General features: G+C 51.0%; 1 protein-coding gene across 3 annotated transcripts in view; it reads right to left on the minus strand.

Annotated features, from left to right (window-relative positions):
- The window catches only part of MARCHF4 (membrane associated ring-CH-type finger 4), a 105,512-nt gene that overhangs the window by 16,929 nt on the left and 77,146 nt on the right, over nucleotides 1–11,437 (minus strand). For all 3 annotated transcript variants that reach the window (XM_008519916.2, XM_070618245.1, XM_070618244.1), the window contains exons 2-3: nucleotides 7,397–7,552; nucleotides 3,211–3,403 (exon numbers count right to left, since the gene is read on the minus strand). In XM_008519916.2, the coding sequence (XP_008518138.1) occupies nucleotides 3,211–3,403; nucleotides 7,397–7,552 (349 nt within the window). The remainder of the gene's footprint in view (nucleotides 1–3,210; nucleotides 3,404–7,396; nucleotides 7,553–11,437) is intronic.

Genomic DNA, 11,437 nt, shown 5'->3' on the forward strand with positions numbered 1-11,437 from the left:
GCTGTGCTGTGTTTCCCTCAATTGGCCAGAACACTGCAGAGGAGGAGAAGCGACCGATACTCGAACTTCACCCTTCAAACCAGCAGCATCACTACTGTGCGTCATCGCCATCATCGCAACCACCTCAAGAATCTGCTCCCTCCAACTGCCGCCTGTCACCTCGCGCTCTCGTCTCTAGATCACGTATTGGTCTCTTTCTGGTTGTGTCTCCCAGCATTTCCTCCTATGAACAGCATCTCTTAGAAAAACACTGAACTGAGAGTCCTACTCTGCTGGCTGAGTCAGCCTGAGACGAATCCTTCAGTCTCAGAGTTTCAACATCTGAAAAATGGGAAGCATAACCATTGCACCCCGGGCATGCTCTGAAATGGAATTCGCTCCAGCTGTAATCAATAAAATGATAGAGCAGTCTAAACTCTGTGTAGGTGAGATAGTCTAAATGTAAATATATCTGACCACTTTGCAACGGCCCCAAAAGCAGTCAGGGTCCCCGTGCATCCCCTCCCATCAATGGCTGTCTCCGTGTGGTCACTGGCTTGTCAGAGCAGATGGACAGATCATGGAGATCACGATGGGGCTGTGCATCTGTGAAATTACGTTTTCCTAAAAGCTGGGAAAGAAGGAAAACAATGTGGAAACCTCAACAATTAGCCCACTCTGCTTTTTCCAGAAAGTGAAGGACTGAGTGCCACATGTATGTGAGAAGAGAAAGAATTAGAGGGATAGAGGTGGGCTGGGGGAGGCAGGCAGATAGAGAGGAGCCAAGAAAGAGACGGAGGAGGAGATGGTGCCGCAGAGCCATATTCAGGGGAAGACTCTCTGAGCAGGAGAGACCAGAACAGCAGGCAGGCCAGAGTGGGGGTGCTGGGTGGCTCAGAGCCACAGGGAGCAGGCCTGCTTGTGGGAGTTTCTCCTGTAGGGGGGCCCAGGTGCACTCAAAGTCACAGGTTGCATTTTCAGGTATCCCATAGGCGATGCCACGGGACTCCTGCTCTCTGATGCAAGAGGGCTAATGAAAGAGCACCAGACTGCCAGAGGGAGACCTTGCTTCTAATCCCAGCTGAGCAACCATGAGCAGATCACTTCCCTTCTCTGAGCCCCAGTTCTCTCAACTGCAACACTGCTCTGGTCTACTGCAAAGTCTCTGCAGTGTCTGATTCTCTCAGTCTTCAAGTCCATGGAGCCCTGAGTGGTAGGCAGTGTTTATGCTCCCGTCTCTCACACACACTCCTCCAGGGGAGGAGGAGTATATGCCCCTGCCCCACCACCCCATTGATGTTGGGCTTATTGGTGACTTGCACTGGCCCATGGGCTGTGAGTAGGAGGGACAGTGTGTCAATAATGAATCTGAGAAGCAATGCAAGTTTCCACCAGCTCTCTTGTGCTCCTGCGCTCGGCTGGAAGCATATACCCAGTAGTCCCTGCTCCTTTCACCTGCCTCCCGGCGTGAGGAGACCCTCGGAGCCTGAGCCCAGTGCACAGTCAGGAGCTAAGCTCAGTCAAGCCCAGCAGAGTCACAGCCATCTCGCAGACCCGTGAATGGGAAATAAATGTTTGTTGTTGTGAGGCACTGCGATTTTGGAGTTGTTTGTTACTGCAGCCAAAGCTGACTAATACACCACGTGACAGGAAAGCATGTCTCATAGAAGCACGCATCAGGGACCGATCAAAAGCCTGCCTGAAGGAGAATGAAGGGCAGCTGGCGGGACCCCTCCAGGAAGGCCTTCCACTCTTTCCCCCGCCATGCCAGAGCCATACGCCTCCATATGGAGACACACCTGGTTTTTGGCATCAACAACCCACGCCTCAGCAGGAGTAGGAAGGGAGTTTGATGGGAGGTAGAATTAAATTAGAACGCCTCAAAGTCAAATTCCTCTCCATTCACAGTTCTTTCTCTCCCACCGTCCTCCAAACCTGGGCCGAATGTTTCTTTCATCACCGTAATTAAAAGGCTCTTGGACTCGGGGTTGATGTATTGGCTCAGCCAGCAGGCATAGGCGGCAAGATGCTTAGACTAGTTTACCAGTTCCAGCATCACTGGTCCCTGGCTGCTGTAGTCAGTATGCAAGTCTCCAGGCCTCTCTGATTCTAAAACTAAAGGACCCCAAAGAAATTCACAGTAACGTCTTCCCAGCCAAATTCTAGCTAGTAGATGTTTTCCTGCCAAACAGAGCAGTGTAGCACAGTTGATGTGATGCACAGACATCATGCCCAGAGAAGACAATGGTGGGCCTCTAAGGCCCTCAGGACTATGGCCCAGATGATAACCTGAGAGCTCCGGGTTAGCATGTATGACCAGTGCTCAAGCATGCTTCATTTCACTCAGAGAAAACCAGGACCATTCCCCACCTCCTCGGTTACTTGGATGAAGACTTCAGAGTTGACAGCCATAATCATCCATTGGGAAAAACAAAAAGACCCAGCTATCCACCAACCAACCTCACATGATGGAAGAGGAGGAAACATAGATTTAGGAATAGTGTAAGGGAACAAGGAGGGACTAAAGTGGTGGGTTTCCAAGTTTTTTCTGAAACACTGAAGACTAAAACAAAACCTTACCTGGAACGGAAATGTATGTAAGTGGATAAAAGGTCAGAAGCTCCGGGTGAGGCAGGAGTGAAGATTCAGAGCCTGTCTGTGGAGTATTCCATTTCCCACCCCACAAGGTGGCTCCTGAAACTGTGTATGGAACCCCAAGACTACACACGGTTTGCAAACCACTAGACTAGAGAAAGCTTGGGCATTGGAATGGGCTTAAGGAAAGCTGAAAAAAGGGGGCAGGTATCCTCATGGCTGTTCCTGGGTGTTTTGCTGTGAAGAGGATGGAATTAAATGTATAGGCACCCCTTGTCATGGCTTGCCAGTCATGGGGTACACAACAGAGAAGAGGCCTTCCATATCTTGCTTGAAGCAAATAGATTGACCAACTGACCTTTTGCAAATCTTCTTAGAGGCCAGCTTCCTTATCCTCATCTTCCACTGGGAAAGACAGATCTGCTTGGGAAAGATTAGATCTTCCTTCTTTGCCCTGCCTCCACCCCCTCCCCACTCACCCCTCAAATCTAAGCTGCTGGCCCCTCCTGAGCTCATAGGTCTCAAGCCTGGTGCCGTCTCTGCTCTGACCTTCCAGAGGAAGGAATTCTGAGGGATTTGGCTAACTCACCAGCATGTGGCTCCCCATTTCCCAGCGAAACAAGCCCCCAGACCCACCTATGCACACCACGTCCATGAATCCATACATCCCGTAGCAGATCTGGAAGAGGAGGTCTTGGCGCTGCCATTTTGCCGAGGGACTGAAGGTCGACCAGATGAGCCAAGAGATACTAGCGATGAGGAAGAGGGAACCCAAGATGGCAGCTGCAATCTGAACCTTCTCAATGACTGTCAGAGAGATGGCCTGCCACTGGGGAGAAGAGAATGGCAGGTTAGCAGTGGCTTGGATGCCTCACCCCATTTCCCTCCCATTCCCATCCTTCTTCCTTCTGCTGCCCCGACCTCTCACCTCTGGCTTGGGGTTTAAACCAAGGCTTCCCAACTTGTAATACAATGGATATTTTTGCAGATTTCTGAGTTTTACATTGTTCTTCTGATGTGGAGGAAACCTATATCACACCAAATGATCAGAAGTTACTGTAGGGAGGGGATTCTGGGCGCACATGGCTGGGAAGGAAGGCCTACAGACAGAGGGATGGGAAGAAGGAAATGAAAATGCAGAGCTAGTGCGAGTGCTGTTCTAGGGCCCAGAATATTCTTTTCAGAGCAACGCTGTCTAATTTCACACTAATGGGCGCTGAGAGGGCACAGACCTTTCTTTTGCTTGTTTTCTACACCACCTGGCATGTCATTTAATATACATGCTGGAGATTATCAATTCAACAGACAAGGAGAGGAGACAGGATGTGGGAGAGAGATAAGAAAAACAGTATGATTTCCTGACTGTATATGGTTACTGAGATTTCGGGTTTTTTTTTTTTTTTTAACAGAAAAAGCACTTTACTAATAGCAGTATTGATGGATGGGTTGAAGGCTGGGGTGTGGGTGGGTTTCAACTCTGAAATACAATGATTCTATGGCTGGTCTAGGTAGTACAGGCTTAAGAGTCCGGAGTTGGGTTTTAGTTTGGGATTTATTCATGCTGTCACTCAACAAATACGCACCATGTATTATTTATGTGACAGCCACTCTGCTGGTGCTGGAGGTAAAGCAGTAAGCAAAAACATACAAGATTCCCGTCCTCGTAGGGCTTACAATCTAGGGAACACAGATAACCAAATAATTATTTACAACTGTAATTCATCAGGAGGTACATGGCACTGTGGAAGCCTTTGATAGGAGGATTTGACTTCCCAGAAGAAGTGATGCTTAAGTTGAGTAGGAGTTTACAAGGCAAAGAGAGGAGGCAAGAGTGCTCCAGGCAGAGGGAAGAGCATGTACAAAGGCCCTGTGGCAGAAGAAATCATAGTGAGTACAAAAACCTGGAAGAAGACCAGAGTGGGTGAAGCAGAGAGAGAGAAAGGGAGCGTGGGGTGAGACAGCTACAAAAGTAAGAAAACAAGAGCATGTGGAATCCTGAAGGATGTGCACAGATTTTTGACTTTGTCCTAAGAGTACACATGATGCTATTGAATGGTTTTAAGCAGAGACGTGACAGGATCAGATGTGGGAATGTGGAGGGAAGTACTATGTCCTGATTGTAGGGATTTGCGTAATGCCCTGCAGAGAACACCCCCAGAAGGTGTTTCAGCCTGAACTCTCAGGAAATGCAGACAAGCTTCCATCTGCCAACAGGGAGTCCTCCCTATGTGTTAAATGGCCTGGATAGAAGCACAGATTGTGGCTCCAGCCAAGACTGACCAGTGGCCCCTAAGGAATTGTAACCATTGGAAAACATTGCGCTTGTTAGTCTAGATATAGGACATGGGCCTTTACACTTAATTATACAGACAGCATCCCATTACAGGTAATTGGGCCTTTAAGTTTTCCACTGCTTCCCCCGGCCTAGGGTTACACATAACAAAGAAATTTTCCAGAAGATGGCCTGATCCTAGAGCCTTCTCTCATATAGAACAAATGCTTCTTCCAGAGCCTGTCTCACTATCTGTGAAGAGGGATTTTGACGGAGCTGTTTGTTTCTACCATTGAGTCATCAATAACCCTTGCTTTCTCCTGCTCTAGACTTCAAAAACCTCAAATACAGAAGCACAGAAAGAGCCCAGGACACACAACTGGGACAATTTGGGCCACAACCACGCAACACTGCTGCTAGACCAAACTACTTCCTTCTCCTGGCGCTATCAGGAAAAGTGAAATGGCATTTCCTGAGCCCACACTGCTGCATTTCCAGGAGCAACAGAATCAGAGGGAGTCCCTGGTGTCTAGAAACTCATAGTTCAAGACACAGTAGTAACTTAAGAATAAGCTAATGTCAGTATTATCAATTCTGCCATTTGCTTACTATACTTATGAGATTAGAATAACTTTTTCTTTTTTTTCACCCCCAGGAAGAAGTTATCCATAAATGGTTTTTTATTTTATGAGTCAAGGGCTGATACCAATTTATGAGCCACGGGGGTGCTTTGTGGGGCTTGTGGGTCTGGACTCAGACCCTTTTCTGAGGCTTGAACAGCTGAGAAGGGGAGAGTTAAGGCACCCCAGGATGTGGAATCAGCCGTCTCACGACACTTATTTTAAGACATTTCCAGATTTGAAATGAATGGCTAACAGTGGAACCAGCGTGGGGGCCCGCTCTTCTTCTGACCCTTGGGACACCATCAGGATGGCTGAGGTGTCTGGGGGTTGTACTGCCTCCATCCAGAAATCATGCCCCTTGCTGGTCCCCATGCATGTACTAGCACGCATGCACACACGTGCGCACACACGCACACGCACACACACACACGCACGCACACACACACACACACTCATTCCTGGCAGACCCCCATGTAAATCTCCATAGTGTTCAAAATAAAATGCCCTGGACACTGCAGCTCTGGGTTTCCAGCTGCCCCACCAGGCAGAGACCCCACTCCACCATCACCACCAAACCGCTCTTCTCCTGGGCTTGCAGAGTCTACTCTCCCCACCCTCCCTCAGAGAGGAGGAGAGAAACAACTGGACCAGGCCCTGAAGTTCCGTCCTCACTCGCACGCTGGCTAATTGATTATGTGGCAGCTTAATTGGCTGACCATGCAGATGTGGAGGTATTTTCAGAAGCAAAGTGCTCTCTGTTTGTGCGTGCGCCTTGCAGGGGAAGCTGCTGGATTTGGAGAATTTATGAGCTGGTGCAGGGCCTGCCAGCTCCTCTGGGGAAGATGGATGTGGCAGGGCACGGCAGGAGGAGTGGAGGGTGGATGAGAGGACCCCCTGGCAGGTCCAGCCCTGTGTGAATGTGTGTGGCAGACCCCACCCCCTGCCCCAGCCCCTCACAGGAGCCTCTTCATATTATCTCCCTCTTTCTTCCTCATTATCCATTCTTCTGTTTTTCTCCGCCTCCCTTTCCTGTCTCTTCTCCACTTTTCTCTGGTCCCTTGTCACAAGACATGCGGTCTATGGACCAGCAGCATAAGCATTACTCGATAGCTTGTTAGAAATGCAGAATCTCAGGCCCTTCTCTGGACTCCTGAATCATAGTCTGTGTCTGGACCAGATTCCAGGTGGATTACATGCACATGAAGTTGTTTAAGTGGCATTGAGTTTCCTCTCTCCTTATTTCCTCTTCTCTCGCCTGTAGCTTTTTCTGTCTTTCTCCTCACCCTCCCACCCTCTGTCATTTTTCTGTCCTGCTCACTTCTGTCCTCTGGTCTTTCTTTCTTTCTTTCCTTTCCCTCCCTCCCTACCCTCCCTCCTTTCTCTCTTTTCCTTTTGTTCGTTCATCCATGCATGCATGCATGCATGCATCCATTCATCCATCTATGCATCCATGCATCCATCCATGCATGCATGCATCCATCCATCCATCCATACATCCATCCATGCATCCATCCATACATCCATCCATGCATGCATGCATCCATCCATCCATACATCCATCCATGCATCCATCCATGCATCCATCCATACATCCATGCATGCATGCATGCATGCATCACATCCATCCATCAGCTCACTTATTCTTTCATCTGATTCTCCAAACTTCTTTCCTTCTATATCTTTCCCTCTCTTTGCCCCCTCCTTTTCTCCAATTCTTGCTGAGGCTTGAGAGAAAACACAAAACTTCTTTCATCCCCTCCTGCCCACAGGCCATCCACAGTCTTGCCTACCTGGCCCATCTTGTTCCTTTTCTCCAGACTGCCCTGACTCTAAGGTGGAATCAACCTCCTGCAGAAAAGCAGAGAGTGTGGGCAGCCCCAGCGCCCCTAGTGCCCCCAGCACCCCAGCGGGCAGCCCCTGGTTGTACCTGCAGAGGATTCTTTGTGCTTATGGCAATGACGTGGTACTTGTAGTAGCACAGCTCGCAGCTCCAGCAGCCCCGCTCGCTGATCCACTTGATGAGGCAAGGCTGGTGCGTGCATTTGACTGAGCCATCACAGCGGCACGGGCTCAGCAGCTCCCCCTGCAGGAAGAGAGGCAGAGGGTGGTGAGGCCCAGCCTCGGAGTCTGGCACGTGGGTGGATGTCTGTGAGACTGCTAGTTTGGTCCATCCAGGTAGGCCAGACCACCCCACTCAAACCTGGCCATGGGCTTTGTTGGGAGGCACCAGACCCCACAGAGGAGACCTGGGCTCCAGCCCTCCACTGTGGGAGCCAGGCTACATCAGTCAACTCAGCTAAGAGTTCTAAGCCCCAGCTCCCACTCGGTGCTGGCCAAGTCCTAGGGTTTCTGTGAAAATGAGTGGTTAGATTTCTAGGGAAGCCCTCTGCTGTCCAAAGCCAGGGTCAGCCTCTACTGGCTTCTCTTTAAAGGCTCAGCCAGGGCTCTCAGACTCAGATGCCCTCAGGGCCAGATAGGGGACACAAGTGACAGAAGCCAGGTGGTGGGGACTGGGGCAAATTAAAGGGCCCAGACCACAGTGGAAGGGTCAGCCACTATCAGATCCAGAAAACTGTAGATGTGGGAATCTAGGCGGTGGTTTTTATGTAGAATCTCCCCAAAATCAAATGTTCTGGTGAGTGCAGGTTTTTAAAATATATTGTGAGAGTCATTTTGCCGAGTTTGGAGCTCAGGGCTTGAGCGTTTGTGCTCTCCTGCAGGCCAGCATGTGGAGACCCAGATGCCCTCTGGGAAGCCTTCTGCCCTGGGTCCCAGAGTGACAAAAGCATGGCAGGCGGGCAGGCCTGATCCTGGGAACCTAGAAGGTTGGGCAGATGCCCTCACTGGAGGCCGGATCCCTCCAAGTACATCCCTCGGGCCTGGCTGGGAGTGGCTGGGAAGCCCAGCCTGGGCAGGCCAAAGCAGGAAGGCAAAGGACCGGCCCAGCTCCATGGTGGCAGGATTTGAATCCCCTGGTGGGTGGACCAACAGTTGGGCTCAGTCCCCAGAGCACCCAGTGACCCTATGTCAGGTGACCACGACTGAAGCCTGCATCTGCTTCCTGCCAGGCCCGGCATGATGGCCCCAAAGTGCCTCTGTGAGCCTCCCGTTCTCCTCCCTCCTAGCTCAGAGTCCATGGTTTCTAATCCCATCCACCCACCTCCTTCAATTGCTTTCCCAGAGACTTAGCAGTTGCTCCCCTGACCCCCCAGTGCTCCCTTCTGACCTATCCTTCCTTACTCTCTACGCCCTCCCTCCCCCAACTCATTTATTCTGGATCCAGCTCCTCTGCCTCATTCCTATCAAAGCATCCAGGAGATGCTATGTACACCCCCAATCCCTGAGCTCCACGCTGGCCTGGTGGGATACGACCACTGGAGCCATGTCCCTGCTAATTTAGGAAATTCGCCATTCAGGAAACCACATCTTGTGGCCAGCCTCGAATAAGCAAGCACAGGAGCTCCTGACCTAAAAGTTACAGATGTCTATTTGCATATTTAATCGTGCTCTTTGCTGTAGACTGTAGAACCAGTCATTTCCTTCCAAGAAGCACGGAATCATCTTTCCCTTCCACTTCAACTCCTATCACTCAAAGGCCACCCCTTGGCCCGGATGGGATCTAGAATGACCTTTTGCACCTGCCCGGTTTGACAGGTTTAGCTGTCAAACTGCTCCTCTGTCTTCCCGATGGTTCCAATGCCACCTCCTACAGGGAGTCGTCCCTGACTTCTCCAGGTTGAGCTCATGCTTCGGTCTCTGAGTGTCTCGTGCTGAGTGCCCTGGGCGTGTCCCTGTTAGAGCACTCAGCACAGCCGTAGGAGGGTCTACGCATGTGCCCGTCCACCCGCCAGAGGAGCCCTGGAGGGCAGGGATGAGAGGCTGTTCCCCCAGTGCCCAGCCTACCCCCAGAAGGCCCTCAATTACATTTGTTCTGAGTAAATGAAAAAAATAAATCAAGTAGCTGCTCTGCTTTCCTGCCACATTCTGAGGAACAGGGACGAGGCTGCCCACTCTGTGAGAATGGGAACCATGTCCATCTTGTTGACCTTGGGAGCTCAGCACCTTGCTCAGTGCCCAGCGCTCTGTGCATTGATGTGCAATTAATGAACCTGGTGGCAGAAATGCTTAGAGGGCCTGATCCCCATAAAACCCTCCCTGGTTCCCCACTCTGTTCCTCCAATATTGACAGGCCCCCTCTCCTGGGCTCCAGGCCTTTCCCATACCCTTGCTATAGTATTTCCCCCACTTGTCTCTGGGCCACTACACTCACAGGGTCACTATCTCATCCATCTTTGCATCCTCAGCACCCAGGACAGTGCCTGAAAATGTTAGACACTCCATCCAGCTTTGACAGTGGCATGAATCCACATCTGTTTGATGAACAAGAGGTTTTGCCCCTCCAGGACATGGCCAGCCTGTGGCTCCAGGTGGGCAGCTGTGGCAGCTTGGAGAGGAGTAGAAGAGGCAGAAGATGCTCACATTGCTGGCGCTCACCACACCCACCCAGGCCTAAGGGCCCTTGGTAATGAGTAGCTGCAGTGCAGCTCTGAGAAAGAAATAGGAGGCAGTAGGGGGAGAGGAGCTGAGGGAGGGGCAAAAGCCCTCATTATTCATGGCAGCATTTCCTAGGCTCATTAATTCTAACAGGATGAGCTGGGTTTGATTAATCGGGTTGTTAAGCAGCCATGTCAAATTGCCGATCAGGTAAGAGACATTGCTTCCGGTGCCTGGCAACGGTGCCAAGCAACTGCGAAGCAGTGCTCCTTGCTTCCCAAGCAGCAGCCGTGAGGTGGGGCAGAAAGAGCTGCTGGCTGGGGCACAACTAATAACCAGACCCGTGCTCTCCAGCATGGCCCCGAGTGTGGGACCAGCACGGCTCCCTGGAGCTCCCTACGCCACAACATCCTTATCGGGAGAAGAGAGAGCCTGACCAGGCCGGGTCAGAGCACCTGGCTCCGGGGCCAAGAGGCCACAGGTGTGCTGCCTCCCCTGGACCTCCTGGGCCCCCACCCTTTCCCCTGGGACAGGACAACCCAAAAGGCAGAATAGGGACTCGCTTCGGGCGTGACAAATACTAGAAATCGAGGTCACTGAAACTGTTAGAAAAGTTTAACTTTGATGAAGTAAGTGATCCAGGATTTTAGAAAAAAATAATAAACCTGCGAAGAAGGTGTTTTAACCCTGGCATTCGCATAAGGTTTGTATTTTATCATTTAGTATATTTCTATGTACATTTGGGAGGAAAGCCGTAATCTCTTTCATGTGTAAGGCCTCTAAGGGACCTTAACAAGGACCCTTCACCATCTTTGACTGGTCAACCTGTGCTTCTCCAAGAATAAGAGAAGTGGAAATGAGCCGGCAGCCAGGCAGGTCCAGGTGAGACTGAATGAAGGTGTGCTTTGCAGTAAACTCTGTTAAAAGCTAAAATGGTGTAACGTGGACATTGAGGTGGCAAACACCTCTCAATGTAACAGAGACCCTTATCGAAGAGAGAGGTTAAATGGCCAGCACATAGAACCAGGTCTCTCTGGCATCAGACTCCGTTTCTCACCACACCTCTCTGCTTATCCCCTGCACTCCGGTCCTGCTGTCCCTCCCACGCCTGTGCCCGTGGGTCTCTTCTCTGTGTCTCCCCTCCAGACCCCACCCCCCTCCCTGGCCCAGCTCAGGCCCCTCCTGCAAGTCTCCCACAACTGTCACCTACAGACTTGTCTTCTCTCCCTGCATCGTCATTCGCAGTTTGGCACTTAATCATTCTCTAATCGTTTCCTCCAGGATTTGGGGTGCTCCGGCATGCCCCGTAGAACCGGGCACATTGTAGGTGCCCGATAAAGGTGCGTTTACTGACTGGACAGCACGGGGCACAGGAGAGGACGGCCCCTCCTGAGGCTCCAGCCTCTGGGCTGGGAGGATTATTACGATCTTGTCTGCAAAGCCCAGCAAGCTCCACAGATCAAAGGGGCTTATT

Source organism: Equus przewalskii, chromosome 5, assembly GCF_037783145.1.
Source record: "Equus przewalskii isolate Varuska chromosome 5, EquPr2, whole genome shotgun sequence".
Taxonomy (NCBI): Eukaryota; Metazoa; Chordata; class Mammalia; order Perissodactyla; family Equidae; genus Equus; species Equus przewalskii.